Source organism: Mus caroli, chromosome 16 (assembly GCF_900094665.2).
Source record: "Mus caroli chromosome 16, CAROLI_EIJ_v1.1, whole genome shotgun sequence".
Taxonomy (NCBI): Eukaryota; Metazoa; Chordata; class Mammalia; order Rodentia; family Muridae; genus Mus; species Mus caroli.
Window position 1 is genome coordinate 34,101,590 of NC_034585.1, and position 20,334 is coordinate 34,121,923.

At 40.4% G+C, this 20,334-nt stretch overlaps 1 protein-coding gene across 1 annotated transcript in view; it reads left to right on the top strand.

The window, feature by feature from the left end:
• Polq (DNA polymerase theta) overlaps positions 1-20,334 on the top strand; it is an 80,030-nt gene that overhangs the window by 49,045 nt on the left and 10,651 nt on the right. The window contains exons 17-24 of the mRNA XM_021184708.2: positions 327-470; positions 1,883-2,079; positions 6,692-6,932; positions 9,043-9,236; positions 12,196-12,333; positions 13,492-13,666; positions 17,276-17,399; positions 17,957-18,078. Of these exons, the coding sequence (XP_021040367.1) occupies positions 327-470; positions 1,883-2,079; positions 6,692-6,932; positions 9,043-9,236; positions 12,196-12,333; positions 13,492-13,666; positions 17,276-17,399; positions 17,957-18,078 (1,335 nt within the window). The remainder of the gene's footprint in view (positions 1-326; positions 471-1,882; positions 2,080-6,691; positions 6,933-9,042; positions 9,237-12,195; positions 12,334-13,491; positions 13,667-17,275; positions 17,400-17,956; positions 18,079-20,334) is intronic.

Here is a 20,334-nt window from a genome sequence, read left to right on the forward strand (position 1 = left end):
ATGACCTCTTCTCTAGTTCCTGCCTCATGATATACCATAAGCAGAAAGCTGAAGTAGACCCTTTCCTCCCTAACTACTCTCAGTCACAGTGTTTATTGCACAGTAGAAACCTAGGACAAGTAAGTGGGCTGTTCGTTGTTGTTCACATGCTTTGGGGACAGAGCCCTGGTTAGCCTTGAATTTATAATCATCTTGCCTCAGCTTCCCAAGTGCTGACATTATAAAGTATGTGCCACCATGATGGTTTGGGTATCATAGTTTTCATAGTTTGCTTGATTCTTGAGTATTAGAAGTTGTTTTGACAGTTTTCCTGTTCATTTATTTAGTTAGCTTGCCACAGGAAGCCACTGTTGAAGATGCTGGGTTCCCTGTGCGTGGCTCTGACGGTGCTGTGGTAGTTGGACTAGCAGTGTGCTGGGGTGGAAAGGATGCCTATTATTTGTCATTGCAGAAGGAACAAAAGCAGTCTGGTAAGTAGTTGGTGTTAGAGTAAGGCAAATATGCTCTATGACATCTATTAAGGGAGAAATTAAACAAAAATTTATGAGAATAATTTTCTGATATTGCCTAGGCTTTATTTTTAGAGTTAAAAATAATTATTAGAGCATAGCTAATATATATAATAATCACACATATTAATTTGAATAGATCCATCTTCCCCCTCCCTTATTCCTTTGTCAGGTCTATAGAAGGCCCCAGAAATGGCAGTGGTATTGACAATGTCCTAAATACAGTCTGGGTTCACTCAGGCTGGATTCTGGGTAAACAAAACCCCCAATTCAGAATTCCTCAGAAGTCTTGGGTTTCTGTTTGTAAATAACAAAGCAAGTACTTCCTTTATTTGGCCCCCACAGACAGCTACCTCTGGTAATGGTTATCTTTATATTTCACGTCTAATGGTTATCTATTGTTCTGTTAACTCAAACAAGCCTGTGGTAGATCAGAGTCCCCATGCTGGTTCCAGGCTGCTCTTGCCCACCACCTAGCCCCTTAAAACTGACAAGGCTTCCCCACTCTTTTGCTGTTCTCTGTCCTCGAAGCCAGCCCAGCAGTTTGAATCTCCAGTAAATCTTTCCTTCTGTCCGTGTGGAGTGGTGTAGTTTGGTGCTTCAGTGCACTGACCCCTACACCCTCCTTATATTCCTTCTTTCCAGCGCTGTTAGGGACTCAACCCAGAGCCCCACACCTGCAGGACAGGTGTTCGTCTGTGGAGCCATGCCCACAGACCAGAATAACAGCCTTTAGAAACATTTCCTTTGCTCTCTACTGCCTGTTACAGAAAGCCATGAACAAAGGATTGCAGCAATCTCTGCTTTCTCTTCCTGTTCATGCAAGGGTAGTAGTGCTGAGCTAGGAAACTATGGTCTCTGAATTGAGGGGCTGTTGCAGGGTAACAGCCCCTCAATTCCTACCCTCAATTTGGAGGGTAGGATATAATGTAGAAACACTGGGGTCTGACTATGTAGCTCCTTCCTCAGGAGCAGTCAATGAGGATGATGTGTAGTGTCTGTTCCTTAGTGAGAATGAGACCCCAGGCTGGGGTCTTTGTAGAGTGTTGTGTTGGCTGAGTAGCTAGTTGAACTCCTTTTATTTTTGATACAGCATTGTATGTCTCTCTTTAAACTTAATTTGTAAAGCTTCTACCTATCTTTAACTCTGTTCTGAAAATACGATATTATTGTTAGAAGTCTTGATACTTAGAATTTTAACCCACATAATAAAATAGAATATTATAAATATTAGGTTGTTGCTATGACCTGAACAAGCAGTTATTTGGAATCAGATCCTCAGGGTTGTGAATCTTTCTCAGTCTTTAACACTAAACATTGATGTTTCAAGTGAATTAGTCATTTTTACATTAAGACTTTGTTTTTCTTCCAAGAAATAAGTCCCAGTTTGGCCCCACCACCTCTGGACGCAACACTAACTGTGAAGGAGAGGATGGAGTGCCTTCAGGCCTGCTTGCAAAAGAAGTCTGATCGAGAACGGTCTGTTGTCACCTATGATTTCATCCAGACCTATAAAGTCCTCCTCCTGTCATGTGGCATCTCCCTGGAGCCCAGTTATGAAGACCCCAAGGTTGTATCTTCTATGTGATGTTATATACTGCAACATTGTTAGCTCTTAGGAGTTACTATCTACATGTACTTAGCCTCAGCGATCTCTCTGCTGAGGAATCTCATACTCCCAGAATATATCATTGTGTACCAAAAGTTTCTGTGGATAAAAGCAGCAATATCATAAATCCTAAACTTTAAAGATAATGTCATTCCTCAAAGATTAAAGAGAGCTTTACTTTTTTGTGTTATGGATTTTTATACCATGGTAAATTAGACGTGAAATATAAACTGTTAAGTTTAAGAATATGAGAGCAGGAGTTTTCAGATATGTGAAGATGGAGGCAGAACACAGAGGTACATGAGCATCTGTTGACTAAGGGAGTGTGCTCTTAGGGACTTAGGGGCAAATCACATCACTGGTCCTCAGAAGGGCCTTGTGCAGTGGGAAGTGTGATGCTCCTTTCTGGTAACACTGAGTTATCAAGGAGGGGATAGCTTATCTAACTGGAGTATACATTTGACACTTGAATGCCTAACCAAGACATTTATTTAAAGATACACCATTTCTCCCAGGTGTTGCTAAGAGATGTATGAAGTATACAGAGTGGAATTGAAAATTATACTATTTTTAACATTTTTAGCAAAATAGTCAAGTATAATAGAATTCTTTTTTTCTTTTTGAATTTTAGCTTTGAACTTTTCTCCATTTAATGTGATGGTTGGCTATTGACCTGCTGTAATTGCCTTTATTATGTTTAGGTATGTCCCTTGCATCCAGAATCTCTCCAAAACTTTTGTCATGAAGGATGCTGGATTTTGTCAGAGGCTTTTTAGTCATCTGAGATGATCATGCATTTTTTTCTTTCAGTTTATTTACCTGGTGGGTTACATTTACCAGTTGTAACCATCCCTGCATCTGTGGGATGAAGCCTACTTGATCTTGGACGCTCTTTTTGATGTGTTTTTCTATTCCATTCCCAAGTATTTTATTGAGTACTTTTGCATCTATGTTCATGAGGGAAATTTTCTTTGTTGAGTACTTTATGTGGTTTGGGTACCAGGGTAACTATGGCCTCGTAAAATGAGTTGGTTAGTGTTCTTTCTGTTAATTCTGTGGAATAATTTGAGGAGTATTGGGATTAACTCTTCTTTGAAAGTTAGTAGGATTCTGTGATAAAACCATCTTGCCTTGGACTTTTTTCAGTTGGGAGACTTTTAATGACTGCTTCTATTTTGGCATGGGTTATAGGTCTATTTAAATTGTTTAGCTAATCTTGGTTTAATTTTGGTAAGTGGTAACTATCAAGAAAATTATTCTTAATCTATTAAAATATGATTAAAAACTTTAAATTTTTTAATTTTGGTAGAGTACATGTTTTTAAAGTATGTCCTTATGATTTTTTGGGTTTACTTGATGTCTGTTGCTATGTTCCCCGTTTCATTTCTCATTTTGTTAATTTGAATATTCTCTCTCCATCTTTTTAGTTAGTTTGGATAAGGGTTTGTCTATCTTGTTGATTTTCTCAAAGAACCAACTCTTCATTTCATTGATTCTTTGTGTAGTTCTTTTTGTTTCTATTTTATTGATTTCAGCCCTCAGTTTGATTATTTCCTGCCATTCACTCCTCTTGGGTATGCTTAGTTCTTTTGTTCTAGAGTTTTCAGGTGTGCCGTTAAGTTGCTTGTTTAAGATCTCCCTAATTTCTTTATGAAGGCACTTAGTACTATGAAGTTTTCTCTTAGTAATGCTTTCATTGTGTCCTACAAGTCTGAGTATGATATGTATTCATTTTCATTCAACTCTAAAAGTTATTTATTCTTAATTTCTGTCTTGATCCATTTTTCCCATTCAGTAGAGAGTTGTTCAGTTTCCATGAGTTTGTAAGCTTTCTGTCATTGAAATGCAGCTTTAATCCATTGTGGTCTGACAGGATTTCACTTTTCTTGGGTCTGTGGAGACTTGCTTTGTGACTGAGTATATGGTCAGTTTTGGAGAAAGTGATGTGGTGTGCTGAGAAGCTATATTCTTTTTGTTTGGTGAAATTGTCTGTAAATATCTCTTAGGTCCATTTGGTTTATAATGTTTGTTATTTGCAGTATTGCTCTGTTTAGTTTCTGTCTGAATGACCTGCCTTTTGATGAAAGTGGGATATTGAAGACTTCCACCATTAGGATGTAAGGGTCAATATGTGATTTAAGCTGTAGTAGTGTTTCTTTTACAAAATGTGTGCCCTTGTGTTTAGGGCATAGATGTTATGATTTAAAATGCCATCTTGGTTGATTTTTTCCGTTAATGAGTATGTAGTGTCCTTCCCCATCTCTTTTGATTAATTTTGGCTTGAAGTCTCTTTTGTTAGCTATTAAAATGGCTGTACCAGCTTGCTTCTTAGGTCCATTTGCTTGGAATATCTTTTTTGAACCCTTTACCCTGAGATAATATCTGTCCTTCATGTTGACGTGCGTTTTTTAACATCCTCCAGCAGAAGGATGGAGGGATCCTGTTTTCCTATCCATTCTATTAGTCTAGCTCTTATTGGGAAATTGAGACTTTTGATATTGAGAGATATCAGTGATCAATGATTGTTAATTCCTATTATTTTGCTGCTGTTGTTGTTTTTGGTGGTGGTGGTGGTTTTTCTGTGTGTGCGTATATACACTCAAGCACACCCTATCCTTGTTTTGGTTTTGCTGTTGTAAGATTATTTCCTGTGTTTTCTTGGGTGTGGTTAATTTCCTTGGACTGGAGTTTTCATTCTACTACCTTCTCTGTAGGACTAGATTTGTAAATAGTTATTATTTAAATTTGACTTTAATGTGTCATATATTACTTTCTCCATCTATGGTGATTGAAAGTTTTGCTGGGTATAGTAGCCTGGGCTGACATCTGTTGTCTGTTAATGTTTGCAGCACATCTGTTCAAGCCCCTCTGGCTTTCTGAATCTCCATTGAGAAGTCAGGTGTAATTCGAATAGGCCTGCCTTTATATGTTATTTGGGCTTTTTTTTCCCTTGCAACTTTTAATAAGTCTTTCTTTAGTGTTTTGATAATTTTGCGGGGGGTGGGTATTTTCTCTTTTTTTGTATAATCTAGTTGGTGTTCTGTAAGCTTCTTGTACCTTTATAGGCATGTTCTGTTTTTAGGTTAGGAAAAATTTCTTCTATGATTTTGTTTAAAATATTTTCTGCACCTTTGAGCTGGGAATCTTTTCCTTCTTCTATTCCTATTTTAGATTTGGTCTTTTCAGTGTCCTAGATTTTCTGGATGCTTTATGTCAGGAATTTCTTAGATTTAACATTTTCTTTGACCAATGTATCCATTTCTTCTATTGTGTCTTCATTTCCTGAGATTCTCTCTTTCATCTCTTGTATTCTGTTGATGAAGCTTGCCTCTGTAGTTCCTGTTAACATTCCTAGATTTTCCATTTCCAGAATTCCCTCAGTGTGTGTTTTCTTCAGTGCTTCTGTTTCTATTTTTGGGTCATGAACTTTTTTATTCCTTTCCTTCAATTGTTTTTTTTTTTTTTTTTTTCTTTTCTCCTTTGCTTTCTTTAGGGATTTATTTCCTCTTTAAGGTCCTCTATCATCTTCATATAGATGGTTTTAAGATATTTTTCTTGTGCTTTAGAATATTCAGGGTTTGCTGTGGTAGCATAGCTTGACTCTAGTGGAGATATAATACCTTGGTAATTGTGTTCTTATTCTGGCATCTAGGCATCTGAGTTTATGGTAATTTTAGATCAGGTGCTGGTTTCTGGGTCTGTCTTTGTTGAGTAGATGTTTTGTTCTTTGGGTTTTCTCTTCTCTGTGTTTTCAGAGAGTGTGTTGGCTATATGCGGCCTGTTTTACTGTCCTGCGAGATTGGCATGTTTTCAGAGAGTACTTGTTGGTGTTGGAGGCTTGGGAAAAGGGGGGCCACAGTGTGATGGTCTGTGGGATCCCTAGTAGGTATGGACAAGGAACTTTTCTTTTTAAATAGGGTGGTAGGAACTGAATTCAGGGTTTTTGTAAATTCTCTGCCACTAAGTTATCTCCACCAAGGATCTTAGCTTCTGTAAGGTTTTGTTTTACCATGGAGAGAACAAAGATTGCAGACAGACCTTTACTAGATTAAAAAGTTAACTTTTAATTTTGATGTTCTGGAGTCAAAACAAGAATATGGGTGATATGAGTTTATCATTACATTTACAGTAGCAGTCTTCATTTAGATAGCATGTCTCATTAAACCTTACACTACTTGGAATATTCTATTATTGGTTTTATTACCCATAGTATTTGGATATAAGAAGATAAAATATTCATAAAAATGTCATTTTCAAATAAGAAATGGTAATTTTATGTCAGATTTTTTTATTTGGTATTCCCCTATAAACTTTTTTGGAGACAGGATTTTACTCTGTAACCTGTGCTAACTCACCATATAGCCCAGGTTGGCTTCATAGTCACAGTATCCTTCCTGCTTCAGCCTCCCAGGTACTAGACATGCTTCCCTTTGTGTAGTGCTTGACTCTCCAGCCTGCTTCAGAACGAGGCCAGCCAGAGTACTGCATTGATGTTAACTGAAAATGCATTAACCTATGATGATCTCTCTGCCTCCCCTTTAATATAAAACCTCTGGATTGCTGTCTCACTCAGGTGGCATGCTGGCTTCTCGACCCAGATTCTAAGGAGCCAACTCTTCATAGCATAGTGACCAGTTTTCTCCCCCAGGAGCTAGCACTCCTAGAAGGAATGGAGACAGGCCCAGGAATTCAGAGCCTGGGGCTAAATGTGAACACTGAACATTCTGGGAGGTACAGAGCATCTGTGGAGTCTGTTCTCATCTTCAACTCCATGAATCAACTCAACTCTTTGTTGCAGAAGGAAAACCTTCATGGTAAGAGCAGAGTGTGTGACATTTTATGTTATAGGCTAGGGATAGTGCATACATACCGTGAATTACTTTGTGGTCACAGTGGGTAAATTACAGGTCTTGTGCAAATCCTTTGGATTATCTACTGAGGATGTCAAGAACTTTTTGTTGTTGTTGTTGTTTTCTGTAAAAGGTCAGGTAGTAAATACTTTTGATTTGCAGACTGCATGGCCTCTACTACAAGACCTCAGTCTGCTGTTGATCAGTAGAACAGCCATGGTCATGTTAAAAGCATGCATCTGGTGCTCACTCAGCCATGTTTCTGACCTCTGGGCTTATTTATTACAATGATTTGAATTAGTAGCATCATATTCAGTTGTTGACAGTTATATATTTGAATTTTATCAAATGATTTTATTCATATAAGAGATCTTTCATAGAATTTAAAAGTGAAACCATTTCCTTTTTTAGAGCTATTAATAGTTTCTTTAGTAAAGGGAAGTCATGAGATTCTCCTTTTCTCTCAAGACACTGTGGATTTGTTGAGAAGTCTGCTGGCCCAGGAGAAACTGCTTGACTTGAGACGTGTAATAAATGATATATAATAAAGATGATGAAGAGAAAAATGATGTCTTCATCACGAGGAAGTTCTACCCTGAGCTAAGCAGATAGCAGAGCAATGTGCTGAGAATCTAAGCCTTGACTTGGAGCTGCCTCCCTTCCCAGACAGGGGCCTCCACCAAGCTGCTGGAGGTTGTCTTGTCTGCCTCTTAGGAAGTTGCTGTAAAGATCAATGAGATGCCGTAAATGCTTGTTATCACACTCGTTGCTATGGTTATTATACCTTTACCACAAAGCCGCCTCGCCTTCCTAGGACAGGATTACAAAGACTTAAGTCCATACTGACTTGTGTGTTCACAGAGGATGCTCTTCTGAGGTGATCTTCATCAGCAGCTTCTGTGTAGAAAGAGGTTTTGTGTTTCAGCCTCTTAGCCTCTTTAAACCACTATAGGCTGACCAAGGAAAGGGGCTGGCCCCCATGCTATAGGGGTGCTCCTGCATTTGTGCTCAATAACACTGAATCACAGCTCCTGCCCTGTCTCTCCTCGGATATCCTGGAAAACCTGTCATTCTTATTGTCTCTGAAGATCATGCTAGAGTCTTGATTGGTAATGTTTTAGGCATCCATTAACTATTTGAATTTTAAGCTGGGCATGGAGGTACTTGCTGTTATCCCAAATACTTGGAAGGCTGAGGCCTTATTACTATGTAGTTTTAAAAAAATGGGTGATAGAGAGTGTCAAATGTATTTTATATAATGCTAAGACTTTCCCAGTCATAGGACCTACAGAATTGTCACACATTGAAAAATAGGAAGGTTTTGGAGGCAGTGTGGGAAGGTATTAAAATTTGTTTAGGCATGATTATTTTGGTGCTTGAGAGGTGATTCTGAGGTTAAGAGTGCTTGCTGCTCTTGTAGAGGACCCGAGTTCAATTCCCAGCACCCACATCAGGCAACTCAAGAACCTATAACTCCAGCGTTAGGACATCCAACACTTTCTTCTGGTCTCTGAGGACACATGCAGTCATGTGTACATACCTACACATACCCACACATAGACACATACATATCATTAAAAATATATAAAAAATGAAATCTGAAAAGAAAAAGAAATGATTTTTTTTCAAGATCTGCTTGTTATTTTACTGACCTGCAGATTTCCTTTTCTTCTGCTCTTTAGATAGGTATATTCTGACAGCTGGCCTTTTCCCCATGGAGAGATGCTTAAGTTGACGTGGATAAAATAGTCTTGTTTCCTCTTGTGCATTAGTTATAGCCTTCTAATTGATTTGAGCATAGAATGTTTTCTAACTCTTAGAAGAAGTGTCTGTTAGTCCAGACTGCTCACAAGATTGCCAGCTTTTCTACTCTTGCACAGATGGAGTAGATAGCATCTAGTGCTTAAATGACCTACCCTTTGCCACCTTTCGTTGGTTTGGGGACCCGTTCAGGAGACTGGATTTGAGTGACAGCTTGGGTAGCTGCTGGGGATTGTCCTGAGCTTCAGTGCCGAGCGAGGACTTGGGTGACTTGGGTGATGATTTACCATTTCATACTCCGTTTTCTTTTCAGATATATTCTGCAAAGTGGAGATGCCCTCTCAGTACTGCCTGGCCTTGCTAGAACTAAACGGAATTGGCTTTAGTACTGCGGAGTGTGAAAGTCAGAAGCATATTATGCAAGCCAAGCTGGATGCCATTGAGACTCAAGCCTATCAGCTAGCTGGCCACAGCTTTTCCTTTACAAGTGCAGATGACATCGCACAGGTAGTATCCTGGAAATAGAGACACTGGGAGGAACTTGTGGAGTTAAGTAACATGGGTCACAGCTTATCTCTCTGTACAAATTCTAAACAACAACACATAGTAAAATGAAACAACTAAGTAGAATCATTTGGCATAGTGGTATAGTACCAGGCAACAAGTTGTACCTGTACTTCTGAGATGGGAAAGTCATAAAAGAGACCTGGATGTTGCTCCATGAGATCTGCCTGCATCCAAGGAGGAGCACTTGCTCTGTAGTTGGTGGTGGCAGCTCATGACAGTTACTGTGGCTCCATGATGCCATTTCTTTCATAGGCACTCACCCTCTGTGCTCTACCTTCTTTTGGGACTTTTGTTAAATTTCTTTTTTAACCATAATTTAAGATTTTTATAACTTTACTGAAGTTTTGACAGAGTCACTCTTGTTTTATTTTTAATACTTTCCATTTTCACTTTTTAACATATTTTTTCCCTGCAAAGGGTAGTTGGAATTTCCTCTTTTTCTTTGAGTGAGGAGGGCGTTCATACCCTGGGGAGCACCAACTGTTTGATGTTTTCTATGTGCAACCCAGTAATGTAACGTTTAGTAATACCATAGGCTGTAGAGCCCGTCTTATGGGTCTGAGCTCTGCCTCCCTGTTCCTTACCTGTCTGCAGGACCCTGAGTCAGAATAGTTAAAACATCAACTCTTCATGTCTCCGTTTTTATCAGTGAAGTGAGGCTTGTGATTAAAAATGTCTCATAGGGATGTGGCAATGATAAAAATATACTTAGTGAGCACCACATAGATGGTGAATGATCAATAAACATTATAGTTCCTAATAAAAATGCCCTTGTTAAGCTAGAGAGTTTTGTATTTTTAAGAGCACAAGAAACTTTGTTTTTTGAAGCCTGTGTTTTATCTGTTTTGGAATCTTTAGTGCTTTCTGAGCATTCTTTGAGTGTAAGGGGGAGAGTTTCTAAATTCTCTAGCCTTGAACTGTATACCCAGGTTAGTGTGTACACAAGACACTTATCAAAAACAGAGTACATGGATTTCAACACAAGTGGTGTGAAGTAAACATGGATTTATGATTCAGGGAACCAAACCAAGTGAACCATTTTAGGTCTCATGGGGTCCCTGCCTGTATTTGCCTGCTTTCTTGAGTGGGTGTTTACTAACCACTCACTAGACCAAACTTTAGGTGTGAGCAGACTTATAATGCATTGGCTACTGCCCAGGTCTTTGTTTTAAAATGAGGTGAGTTAATTTGTATATGGCAATTTCACAGTTAATTCTGAGAGAAACTTAAGATAAAGGACTAGTACATAGATAAGTGAGATCTCTGTGTTGTCCATGCCTGTTAGGGTTGTTTGTGAGTGCGGTGACATTCCACTCTCCTGTTCACTAATCTGTTGTGGGTTTGGTTACTGCGAGCATTATGGGTTCCCAACCTGCACGAGAATCCCACAGATGAGATGCTGAACGTCCCTGCCCCCAGGTACTTCTAATTGGCAAATAACATTGATGGTGGCCAATGGCTGCTCAGGGAGACAGAGGTGGGGCTTTAGATTTCCTGGGTAACAGAACCATGGGAAGAAGAAGGATTTAGAATCATCATGCCAGAAAAGGAATAGAATCCAGGCTTGAGAGCTGTGGAAGAAGAACCAGCCATTTAAGAGCCGTGGAAGATTGGCCCCAAGGGCCCCTCCCCAGCTGAGTCTGGGGTAGCAAAGATAGAATATAGATTTTAGTAAGAAATAATTCAAGAGTATTGGAGAGGAGCCATTAGTTAACTACGTGGAAGTTTGAGAGTGGCCCAACCATTACACTTTTTAAAGCATATTACAATAGAAGGCTCTGTGTGTGTGTGTGTGTGTGTGTGTGTGTATGTGTGTGTGTATGTCTTCAAGAATCCAGAGCATTTTGGTGGGTGACAAGGAACGTGCTACTGGCAACAGGGCGATTTGAGTAGTGATAATTATTAATACAACACTAATCCGATTTTTCTCCTATCCTGTCATTCATATATCTCTAGGGATATCTTGATAAAATATAGGCTGCTGTTAAATCTTAAATTTCAGAAAAAAATTACTATAACTATGTCTCATGCAGTTAGAATTTAACCAGGTATTCCTATATTTTTACTTGTTAGATGTGGTAGCATATCCATATGCACGCATATATTTATATTTCTCTAACGCAGTTTGAGTGTAAGCCTCAATGCATGACATTTCTAAGATGCCAGCTGCTGCTCCTATTGTGAAATGTAACCTATCTCCATTTTATCATTACTGACAAGCATAGGGATGGCCTTCTCTACACTCTTAAGCCAGTTTGTTGGGGGCGGGGGGAAATCTTGTACTTACATGAATTGTTTCCATTTTTGGAATTATTATTGGGAAAGCAGTTCACAGTTCATGAAAAGACATCCAAGGTATATAAGCAAGTGAATAAGTATAGTAAATATGGTTCTGAATTGTCTAAGTCCCTCTAATTTGAGTTAGTGAGGGCTTGCTTGCATGGGGTTCTTACCTGCATAGGCCGCTCCCCAGCCACAGTGGATTAACCACCTTCTTTGAGCTTTTATGTCTAGGGACTTCTATGGCCCAGTGTTAGGACTGGATGACTTTCCTGATTGTCACTGGTAGTTAAATGCAGCAGCCATGCAGGTTGCTTTTCAAGGGCCTTTAGAGGAGCTCACAGTGGTCAGACCAGCCCAAGCCTAAGTGTCAGTAGCCCAGCTGTCAGTGCCTAGCATGACACGTACATGTCTGTGCTCCTGTAGCAGCCTCCTCATAGCTCCCAACCTAGCGACCACGAGAGGCACGTTCAGGGCTGTTGTTTACTAAGAAGAACGTCCTTCCAAGCCCCCATGTTAAGTTGTAGAGTTTATAATCTCAAGTAACTTTAAAAACATAGTATCTGAATGACAATACTTATAATTTGACTCTGGACTGAAAAAGTGTTGATTTTTGCAGGTTTTATTTTTGGAACTAAAGTTACCACCGAATGGAGAGATGAAAACGCAAGGCAGCAAAAAGACTCTGGGTTCCACCAGAAGAGGGACTGAGAGTGACCGCAGAATGAGGCTGGGAAGACGGTTCAGCACTAGTAAGGTGCTTGGGGGCACACCTGGGGCATGCACACATGGAGCACGTATAGGGCACCCATGGGGCATGCACGGGGCAGAGTCAGAACTACTTTTAGTTTGTTGCTGTTGTGAAAAATGCTTCTGACATGAAGAGCTGCCACAGTGAACCATATTAACTTAACCAGGTTCAAGTAAGCAGGTTGGTTGGTGGCTCATATTCTTGTAATTATCTTTGGAGATGTTGTACCATGGGATTCAAGACTGCAGTCTGAGTTAGCAACTCTGCTCTTATTAAACAATGTGGATGTTTGTGAATGCACATCTGCAGACATTATTATTATCCAGTGTGCTTAGGTTTTTAGTAGAATATGACTTGTATATCTATATGAACACCAAAAGTATTATAGCTGAAAAAATTATTTCTTCAGTTTCAAGGAAAAAATACATTTTCCATGGATTTGTTTGAAGACCTTTAACCCACTACTTTCAAAGGAATTTTTCCAGTGGCCATCTGTGGACACTGCATTGATTGGAGAGAAGAGAAGATGTGCTTGGTGTACTGAAATTCCATTGGGAAGATGGGACGAGAAAATGTAGTCACCTGGATGTGGAGAGCTGTCCAGTTGCACTTCTGTGGGATTTTGACCCTGACCTTGTTACGAGCAGCTCATCTGCCCAGTGTCACAGCTCTGTTTGCTAGACTGTTTGTTAGCCTGGCTGGTCCTTTTGCCTCCTTAGTTTCTATTCTTAAGGATCGTGGAATCAGAAACATCTGCTTTTAAATAAATGCCTCGTGATGTTCTTGATATGTAGATCCTGTATCAGGGCAAGGAGGGAGACTCGTAGGATGCCTCTAATCACTGACAGGATGGATGAGGAAAAACACAAGGAAAAGAGATGCTGTAACTCTTGGGATGTGGGAGGCAGATGCTTCATGAAACTGATGTTCCATTGATTTTGTCTTTTTAATAGATAGGTATGAATTTCCATATTGCTGTCTTATGAACTGTACTTACAAAATTATCATTACAGGAACTTCTAAAAACACCCAGACAATGACAGTTTGTGGGTATAGGATTTGTCAGACTAAATTTTGAGATGTCTTGTCTTATCCAAGAGACAATCTGATTTGCTATTGAATTTGGACAGTATTCCAACCTTATCTTGTTATATTTCTTTCCAGGATATTTTAAATAAATTAAAGGACTTGCATCCTTTACCAGGCCTGATATTGGAATGGAGAAGAATCAGTAATGCTATTACCAAGGTGGTCTTCCCTCTGCAGAGGGAAAAGCACCTGAACCCCTTTCTCAGAATGGAAAGAATCTACCCTGTATCACAGTCACACACGGCTACAGGTGAGGAGAAATGTGAACTATGAATTGTAAAGATTTTCATATGTTTGCTTGTGATGACCTGGAAACCCAGATTTGCAGCCCCGTGAAGATCTACTGCACTTAGAAATTCCTCAATACCGCCACACACAGCCAGACAGCACCTGGGTCCTAGGAAGCACAACTGGAGCGAGTCTGAAAGAATGCTTTCTTTGGCACAGGATTTGGAATGAGTCTGTATTTGACTTGGTGTCCTTAGCTAACTTGATTAAACCTTTCACTTCTAGCTGGGTCTCTGTAGGCCCAGGGATACTGGTATTGTCAACTCTCTCATTTTACACAAATGGAAAAGAAAGGTGTAGGATTTTCTGGATCTCACATGGATGTCTTGGAATAGAGACAAGTGTGACACAAAGAAAAATTGCTAATTTTCTAGGCAGTTACTTGTCAAACATGATGTTCATGGGAAGAGAGGGGAGTTTAACACATGCACAGAGGAGGTGTTTAGATTGGTGGTAACAGCGTGGAGTCTGGAAGCAGAAATGAAGAGTTGAATTCTGCTGTTGAGAGCTGAGACAAGGTCCGTTTCTAAGAGCTCTCTTGTATAAAAGAACTTCCTGCATCCCTGGCTGCGTTGTTTATAGAGGACAAATACTGCTGGACACTGTTGTCTTGTGTCTGGCTGTAGTTCTTCTTCTGAATAACTTTCTCCTTTCCTTTGTCCCTAGTAAGCTCATGTCTTGGTTCTTCCCAGCCATTTCTTACCTTGTTGATATTTAAGTTTCACTTTGGAACATTTGTTAATATTAGAAGCTAAATGAAATACTTAGTGTATATTAGTCATTTTTCCTATGTCTATGATGAAATGCCATGACCAAGTGCAGCTGAAGGACGAAAGGCTTAATTTGCCTTAAGGTTGTAGGGGTAATAGAGTCCATGAGAGCAGCAAAGGCATGGCAGAAACACATTATTTCTGCAGGGACAGAAAACACATTATATTTCATCTCTACACAGGAAACAGGGAGCAAGCAGGAAGCTGAGGTGAGGCTGTAAACCCTCAAAGGCTGCCCTCTGATGTACTTTCTCCAGCAAGGCCACACCTTCTAGAAGTTCCATATCCTTCTCAAACAGCACCACCAACCAGGGACCAAGTGTTCAGTGCCTAAGCCGGTGTGGGACACTTATCATTCGCATGGCCACATGGTGCCCAAGCCACATCAGCTTAAGTGTTTCAGAGGGTCACATCCCTATTTGGTACTTAGCAACTCTGTTGTATTCTTACTTTAGAAATATAATATTTAATGAGCCTTTATAATTGGTATAATAGTCAATAATACAGAAATAGAAGTTTAGCTGATCATGATTTCATGATTAGAATTTATTTTCATTGATGTATACTCATGCTTTGTCATTTATTTTGACCTTCCTTTTTCTTGGCCACTAACTCAACTAATCGTCCTGTGCTGAGGAGAGGCGACTTTGCCTCCTTCTGCTTTGTGACATGAAATGAAAATTTTGTTAAAGCCACCAAGAATTAAACTCTTACTTTGTTGCTACAAGCTAAGTAACAAAGATCTCAAGGAGTTTACTTAGGAAAATAATGTCCAAGCCATTTAAAATATTTATTTCATTAGAAGGTGAAATTATAGTAGTGACTGCTAGAGAGTCCGTTTCCATGAAGACTATCACAAAGCAAGGGCAATAACGAGTCCCCAAAGTGGTGTTTGGAGAAAAAATGCTCATATGCTTTAAATCGATACAGAGATGTAAAATACTACGCAAGAAATAAAGACTTTATAAGAAATATAAGGCTTTAGAGAAACTATTATTTCTACCCTTGCCTCTCTGTTATTTCTTTTCTTTATTATTTTTTAAATTTGTATTGGTTGTTTTATTTATTTACATTTCAAATGTTATTCCCCTTCCCTATTTCCCCTCTGCAACCCCCCCCATCCTACCCTTCTCCCCCTTGCTTCTATGAGGGTGTTCCCCCACCCACCTACCCACTCCTGCCTCCCCGCCCTGACATTGAGCCTCCACAGGACCAAGGGCCTCCCCTCCCTTGTTGCCAGATAAGTCCATCCTCTGCTACATTTGTACCTGGAGCCATGGGTCCCTCCACATGTACACTTTGGTTGGTGGTTTAGTCCCTGGGAGCTCTGAGGTGTGTGGTTGATTGATATTGTTGTTCTTCCTATGGGGTTGCAAACCCCTTCAGCTCCTTCAGTCCTTCCCCTAATTCCTCCATTGGGGTCCCTGTGTTCAGTCCAATGGTTGGCTGTAAGCATCCGCATCTGAATCAGTAATGCTCTGACAGAGCCTGTCAGGAGATATCCTTATCAGGCTCCTGCTAGCAAGCACTTCGTGGCATCAGCAATAGTGTTTTGTTTTGGTGTCTGCATATGGGATGGATCCCCAGGTGGGGAGTCTCTGGATGGCCTCTCCTTCAGTCTCTGTTCCATTCTTTGTCCCTGTATTTCCTTTAGACAGGAGCAATTCTGGGTTAATATTTTTGAGATGGGTGGGTGGCCCCATCCCTCAACCAGGGGCCATGCCTAACCTCTGGATATGGTCTTTACAGGTTCTCGCTCCCGTTTGTTGAGTATTTCAGCTAATCTAATCCCTGTTGGGTCCTGGGAACCTCTTGTTTCCTGGCATCTGGGACTTTCTCGTGGCTACACCCAGTTCCCCATCCCCCATTGCTATACACCTCTGTTCAATTTCCTGACTCTGTACATTTCCCCCATCTCCTCCCACACCTGATCCTGTCCCCCTTTTCCCCTCCCCCTCTTCCCTTCTTCCCATGTCCCTTCTACCCTCTACTTCCCATGATTATTTTGTTCCCCCTTCTAAGTAATACTGAAGCATCCAGACATTGGTCTTCCTTCTTCTTGAGCTTCATATGGTCTGTGGGTTGTATTGTGAGTGTTTTTCCTAATATCCACTTATTAGTGAGTGCATGCCATGTGTGTTCTTTTGTGATTGGGTTACCTCACTCAGGATGATATCCTCCAGATCCATCCATTTGCCTAAGAATTTCATGAATTCATTGTTTTTAATAGCTGAGTAGTACTCCATTGTGTAAATGTACCACATTTTCTGTATCCATTCCTCTGTTGAGGGGCATCTGGGTTTTTTCCAGCTTCTGGCTATTATAAATAAGGCTGGAAAGTGGAACATAGTGGGGCTTGTGTCCTTATTACATGTTGGATCATCTTCTGGGTATATGCCTAGGAGTGGAATTGCTGGATCTTCCGGTAGTACTATAGGACCTGTGCTTACTATTAATCTCTGAAAATGCAGAAAACTTGAAATATAATCTTAGCCTAGCATTGTTAAGTATGCTTTTAAGATCTTTTTATTACATTTATTTATTGTTAGTGTGTGCATTTGCATTCATTTGCTCTATGTCACTTTTGTAGGAGTAAGCAGACAACTGTGAGTCAGTTGTCTCCTACTGTGTGGAATCTGGAGATTTGCCTTGAGTTGTCAGGCTAGAAAGCAAGTGTTTTACCCATTGAACCATCCTGCCAGCCCCAGCTGGATTGACAAAAGATCATTCTGAGCTACAAAAGCTATCAGTTGGTGATTGTCAGGTTTATTTTTCTAATTGTTTTTCTTCTTGATTTTTAGGACGGATAACCTTTACAGAACCCAATATCCAGAATGTGCCAAGAGATTTTGAGATTGAAATGCCAACACTAGTAAGGGAGAGCCCACCTTCTCAAGCTCCAAAAGGCCGGTTCCCAATGGCCATGTAAGCTTCATTTCTCTATATTGACATTATTCTTTCGAGAGTGTGATGGCTCTAAAGACCCTATTGTATAAAACTGTGCAATGGTTTATATTCCAGACAGACCATTTTGGTTCTAGATGTCATCCATTTCAAATCCTGTGATGGATGAAGCTGGTTGATGGTAATGACAGCAGACTTGCCCTAGAGTTAATGCTTCCACCATGGTGTGATTTGCCAAATGTGGAAGTGCAGTGGCTAGCCATGTCAACAGTGTCCCTTGCCCCCACATACACTTAATAAGAGGAAGCAGCTAGATAGTTTATGTTAGGTCTGGTTAGAGGTTTGTGCAGTTAAGTGGGGTTGAGGTGTCTCACAAGCAGTTTATGGGGTGGTGCTTACAGAAGTAGCTCCATGTTTTACTGAGTGTTTGCTAACAGGGCTCTAATGTCTTACACTTTGGGGTGGGTTTCAGGTTAGGTTGTTTAGGTTTCTTAGGAATACTGTTTTTATTGTAAATCAGACCTCGCATGGATCTGAGACTTGTAATGTTGTAGCTGATGATTTTATTTGTACTACAGAGGACAAGATAAGAGGGTTTATGGCCTGCACCCAGGGCACAGAACACGGATGGAAGAGAAGGCCTCAGATAGAGGGGTGCCATTTTCAGTGAGCATGCGCCATGCCTTTGTGCCTTTCCCAGGTAAGGGGCTCCTTGTTGCTATGGGTTGTTTGTAGGCACTGAGAAGTCCTGAATTGTGAGTAGGATTTATTTAGAAGTGTGCATTATACTGTCCATCTCTCCTGTACTTGATGCTGTGCCTGCCCCAGTACCACTGTGGTATATCTCAGTAGTACTGTGTGCTAATGCTCTCTGTAAGCCTCTGCAAAATGTAGTTGATTCTGCCCATCCTTCTTTGCCTTTGCTTCTGTGTGGGGCCTCACTGGTGAGGAAGTGTCTTTCCTTGCTTGGCATTTCCACCTGACTTGGAATAGCAGGTGAGTGATCCTGTCTGATTTGTTTGCTTCTGTGGTTCTAATCATGTCTGCCTGCTTCCTACTGCATGAGTAGGAAGTTTGCCAGGCAAACTTCAGCCTTAAGTCCTACACTTGTTTGTCATTAAAATACCTGGAGGTTGTAACCCAGCTCCTTAATTACCCTACGATTACTGTGCCCATTTCTCTGCCAGTGGGTAGTCTAGGTAAACAAAATTGTTACAAGTTCTGTCAGAAGCTACCCTTCCATAATGAACTCACAATCTGATGAGATAACTTTGTTGACAGCTTTGCTTGGTAAGTGTGAACTATCAGCATACAAAGTCCAGTCTAACCCAAGGAAGTCTCAGCACTGTGTGGTGCAAGGGATCTTCCCAATGAGGACAGAGCATGGCTGGATTTAAAAGCCATGTTGCTCAATAGAAATTTATTGTGAAGCATGCTCATGATTTGAAGTTTCCTAGGTGCCACATTGTACAGATTCTCCAAGTTCCAGTATTTGAAAATTCTCACCAGATCCTACAGAGCACAGCAGGCCTTTGACAAAGCAGGTTCATCTTTTTAGAAGGATTGCTTTGAAGGATAAACGTATCTGCAATTCACATTCGTGGCAGAGGGATTCCTGTGTGTGTTCTGGTGCTCATTTGATGCACAACTTTTTTCTGAGTTACTGCTATTTCTGCTTGCCTACCGCATAGGCCCAAGCTATAGTCTCAGTTTCCTCAGATCAAAGGGAACACCCCATCCTGCAGGGTTTGCAGGGGTGCTAGCATTCAGGCACCACAGCTATTCACCTCAACACCTCCTTCCTCAGTGATAATTCTTCATTGTTGTTTATTTCATTAAATAATTATTATAGATTTGCCAGGATTTCTTTTGCAGGTGTACATAGATTTGACTGTGTGCTCTCTTGACTTTTACCTGAGAGTTATCATTCTGTATATACTTCTATGTTTGGGCTTTTCACCTAACATTTTTATATTAAAGGCTAGTGCTTATCAGTAAGAAATGGGAATACCTGGACCTGGTGGTACACACTTTCAATCCTAGCAGAGGCAGGCAGATCTGTGAGTTCTAGGCCAACCATAGCTACATAGTGAGTCCTTGCCTTGAAATAAAATAAGTGGGACTATAACCCAGTTTAACCTGTGTGTGCTCAGTTTGCACCATAGTCTATCAGTTTGTTTGCTGAGTCACAGATTACAATCAGCCCAGTTGTGTCAGGGTGATGGCCAGAAGGCTGACCTTTTGCTTCTCAGGAGTAGCATCTGAGTGTGCCTTGCACACTTACCTGAGTATGTTGGGAAGAATTTTGGATGCTGCCATTTTAAGTGAAGAAATTTTTTCTGACTATAGGTGTAATTTCCTGTCCTCTTATTGTGAGTGAAATTAAGTGTTTTTATGTACTTGAGGCTCTTCTGTCTGTTATTTCAGTGAACTTCTGTATAAAGTCTGTCATGGATTTTTAGCAACCACTCATCCTGTGTAGTAGCAGCTAAAATATCTTTTCCTACTTTGATCAGAACCTTTGTTTTTGCGTTGGAAGTTTTCTTATCAAGCTCTTTGTAGTCCAAAGAAGCTTGTCTTATTCCCTTAGTTCTTTTCTTCTCCTACTGCTAACTTGATTGTTTTCACTGAATATATTTGATATTGTTGAACCAAAGCACACTTAACATACACTTACTGCACACCACTTTGTTCATCACTTATTTGTTCAATAGACATTTCTCTTTTTTAGAGATATAAAGTATATTTTATTATTTATCCCAACTGCACTTTACCCTCCCTCCCTTCTTCCAGTCTCTTCCCCAATCTCTCTTTCCTTCAGATCCATCCCCCTCGACCTCCCCACAGAAAAGAGCAGCCTCGGAGACTGCATTAGTTAGGGAAGCAGAAACCGGCCTGAGTAGGGCCACCGGCCTCATCCGGCCAGACCAGCACCAGGGTAGCTAGAGCGCAGGGT